We start from the raw sequence: 3,687 nt of genomic DNA, 5'->3' as shown, positions 1-3,687 counted from the left end.
AAACTATCTCCCTGGTGCTGTGACTAAAGATGCAAACCACCATGCCTCACTTCCTTCCTTCATTTTTCAGGGAAGTTCTAGTAATATTTGGAAAAGGAGGCTGCAGAGGATGTAACTGAATTATATATAAGGCAAATAACTTCTGTTTCAAAAGGAGAAACTCTCAATTTACATTGCTAACAGTAAAATAGGTGTATATAAGCAATATGTTACAAGTGATACCCGGTGTTTTTGGTAAATTCCAATAATCAAGTCTAATATTCTTTTATTTCTCCTCATAAATACAGATTCCCCAAACTGTGGATCCAGAAACCACCTACTAAGTTGTGTGTGTGTGTGTGTGTGACTGAGCAGTTTGAGCTCCTGTTGAGGTGTTCACACTACTAAGAAATTAGTGGGCACAGAACCTAAAGTAGTAATGGCATCGCCTGATAATCAACATCTGTGGTCAAAAAGAGACAATCTGAAGTTATTGGAATGCATGAAGAATATTATCCCCTCGGATGACTCCAGAGGATTCAAACAAACCCTGGAAGACCTAGACTGGAACAAAGTGGCTTTTGGGCAGTTTTCGGGAGAAATGTGCAGACAGAAGTGGACGAAGATCTCCCATTGTCTGAGGAAGTCCCGCACACTGTCAGAGTTACTGCTGGAAGCCTCCGAATATGTCAAACAAACTCCCAGAAGTAAGGCAATCGAGAAGCATCCCGACTTCCCCAAAAGACCCCTGACTGCCTATCTGCGCTTCTACAAGGAGCATCTGGAGAAATACTCTCAGATGTATCCCAAGTACAACAGCCGACAGCTGACCAAAATCCTGGCTGAGAAATACAAGCAGCTGCCACAGGAGATCAAGGACAGATATATTCAGGAGTTCCAGAAGGAGAAACAAGAATTTCCGGAAAAACTGGCTAAATTCAAGGAAACTCACCCTGGTATAGAGTATTATAAGAAATATAGAGTGTCCACGAGCCCCCAAACTAAAGCCCCTAAGAAACCACAAGGAGATATGAAAAACATAAGGTCTCCTCTAGAAACAGAATTTCCCAAAACATTTTCTACAGTGATAAAATTTCAGGGAGAACCCAAGAAACCCCCTATAAATGCATATCACAAATTTCACCAAGATTCATGGTCAAGTACGGAGCTGCAGCATCTACCCTTAAGGGAACGTTGGGTTGAGATTAGCAGACGGTGGCATCAAGTCCCAGGGAGCCTGAGAGAGCATTATAACCGTCAGGTCGAAGAGTTACAGAAAGAGTACTGGGTGGAGATGGACCTCTGGCTCAAGGGATTGTCTCCCGAGGAAGCCACCGCATATCGAGAGGCAAAAGCCACTTGTGGTAAGAGAAAGAACTTGGCCATGTCTGGGGGCAGAAGCCCCAAATTTGGAGAAACAGAGCATCAGTCCACCTCAGCAACGGAGGGGCTCCAATCCAGTTCTGGAGAAGGGCTGCTACCTCCTGAAACAGATTCCTCAGAGACTATTCAGGGCTATGATGGTGGCTCCCAGGCAGGCGGGCAGAATATGATGGAAAATGGCAAAGAGGAAGACCCCATCGGCTCCTCGGACTCTTCTAGCAGCTCCTCGGACTCCTCTAGCAGCTCCTCGGACTCCTCTAGCAGCTCCTCGGACTCCGCTAGCAGTGAAGATGAAGATGATGGGCACGTTCCTTAGTGGACTTCTCAAATTTAGCCTTCATTTTAGTCACTTTTCTACCCTAAATCATAGTTTAAAAGCCAGGGCATCCCGGACGGAGAGGGACTGGTCTTCTCTGTGCTTTTGTACTTCCTTATTTATTTTTTTTTTTTTTATCCTGCATCCTTCCTTTACTTACTAAATACAAACTAAATACAAAGGAATACAGTGTGGGGAGAAGGGAGTTTGCCACAGTGTTGTCTTCATCAGGTTCATAGGTTTAGAAAGATCCCGAGACAGCATGCAAAAGTTATTTACATTTTATTCAAACAAAGAACAGAGCCAGTTTTACAAATTTAGGCATCGTGTAGACAAGTGGTATCAGTTAATTCTAGGAAGGGTCTTTTAGTCCTTGCTGTTTCAAACAGCGAATCTCACGTTTGATATTCAGGATAAGTAGACACATGAACAGATAGATACAGATAAATATTCTATTCTCTGACCTTATCTGATGTTTTTAATACACTCATCAGCACCACACAACTGATTATTTTCTTAGTGGCATTTTAAATATATTTAATGTTACTTTTTTATCATTTTGCTTCTGAATAGTCTAAGCTGTTTTCATAAATATTAGCTTTTTTATAGTATTTGTTTAAAACCTTTGAGATTTTAATATTTGTACATAAAATTCATTTTATTTCTTTTAGCTCCCACATGGATTGTAAAACTTTTACATATTAATAAAGTACTAGGATGTTTTTATAAATATTTACAGCACATAATGTTTAAATCCAGTTAAATAAATGTATCACTTCAAATATTTATCATTTACTTAAGGTGAAATTTGCCAAAATAGTTTTTTTTTAAATTTACAGTGTATTGTCATTATTATCTTGAATCATTGTTTATGTGGTCTCCCAAAAAATTATTTGGGTGCATATTTTGCACAATTTTGTACCCCTCTCTGATTTGCTTATGCTTCTAAACATGTTGTGATAAATTTGTGTCTTTTTAAAAATTTTCAGCTGAAACTTACAAGATTTGCTGCTGTGTAACTGTGTTGATATATGAATTTGAATTAAGTTGTAACATGTTGCCAAAAGTGAATTTCTACACATACAATTAAACAATTTTAATGAATGATATTTATTAATTTTGTCCTATCTTTAATCATATAGTGATGGTATTTTCTATAGTGTAATCCTCAGACTTCTCTAGACCCACACGGAGAGTACTGTTACTATTTCTACTTTGGGGCCACAAAAGTGGTCTGTTTAGTCATCACCTTTTATTTTGATTGATCTTGCATCCCCAATCTGGGAAATTAAAAGTCCTGAAAGCCAAAGTGGAGAGATGAAAAGTATATGGGGTCCATTCAACCATTTGTAGCAGACATTCCTATAAAATATGGAGACAAGATTTTGTTGTCTCAAATGGAAGTTACTGTCTCTTAATAGAATTAAGGTACCTATAGTCCTAAGATTGGAAAAACATGAAAATGGTTTAGAGTTTTGTAGATTTGGTTTAGGATATCCAAATTTATAGGAATGGCCACTGATAATGCACAACTCAGATGCATGGTATTCTTACCCTAGTCCCCAGCAAGGCCTGGAAAGCAAATATGAGCATCCCCAGCTCCTCTGGAGCAGGCGTTTGAGGAGGACACAATGACACAAGATATTCCAGGCCTCAGCTCTAGCTAGAAGCAGGGCTGTTGAGAATCTTTCCTCCAGGTAGGCCTCATACTGTAAGGGTCCATGCAAGAACATTGCCTGCCATGTGTAAGTCCAGTAAGAACAAGCTAAGAGGAGAAGGTAAAAGTTTCAGCAACTTCAAGCTGAAAAGATTTGACTGGTGGGTCTACACCTGGCTACAGCCTCCTTTGGCTACAAGAGGCTGCTTGTCATTTGCTCCTAGAATAAGCCCTGAAGTTAAGCATAGGTAATGTTGTCATCTATTGTTACCGTCAGGGAATCTGGGTTTGGTTCATTTTCTCTCTCAGTTAAAGAATTAAAAGGCATGGGGAAAACATGGTCCTGAGAGAT

The 3,687-nt window shown here is 39.6% G+C and overlaps 1 protein-coding gene across 1 annotated transcript; it reads left to right on the top strand.

Moving 5' to 3' along the window:
- Window positions 1-418: 418 nt before the first annotated feature.
- Ubtfl1 (upstream binding transcription factor like 1) lies at window positions 419-1,678 on the top strand. The gene has a single exon (XM_050120594.1). It carries the CDS (start codon window positions 419-421, stop codon window positions 1,676-1,678), a length of 1,260 nt encoding a protein of 419 aa, XP_049976551.1.
- Window positions 1,679-3,687: the final 2,009 nt, after the last annotated feature.

This window comes from Alexandromys fortis, unplaced genomic scaffold (genome assembly GCF_014885135.2).
Source record: "Alexandromys fortis isolate MF-2015 unplaced genomic scaffold, M_Fortis_MF-2015_v1.1 scaffold_171, whole genome shotgun sequence".
Classification (NCBI taxonomy): domain Eukaryota; kingdom Metazoa; phylum Chordata; class Mammalia; order Rodentia; family Cricetidae; genus Alexandromys; species Alexandromys fortis.
Note: the sequence above shows the minus strand (reverse complement) of the source record. Positions and strands in the feature narration are given on the sequence as shown.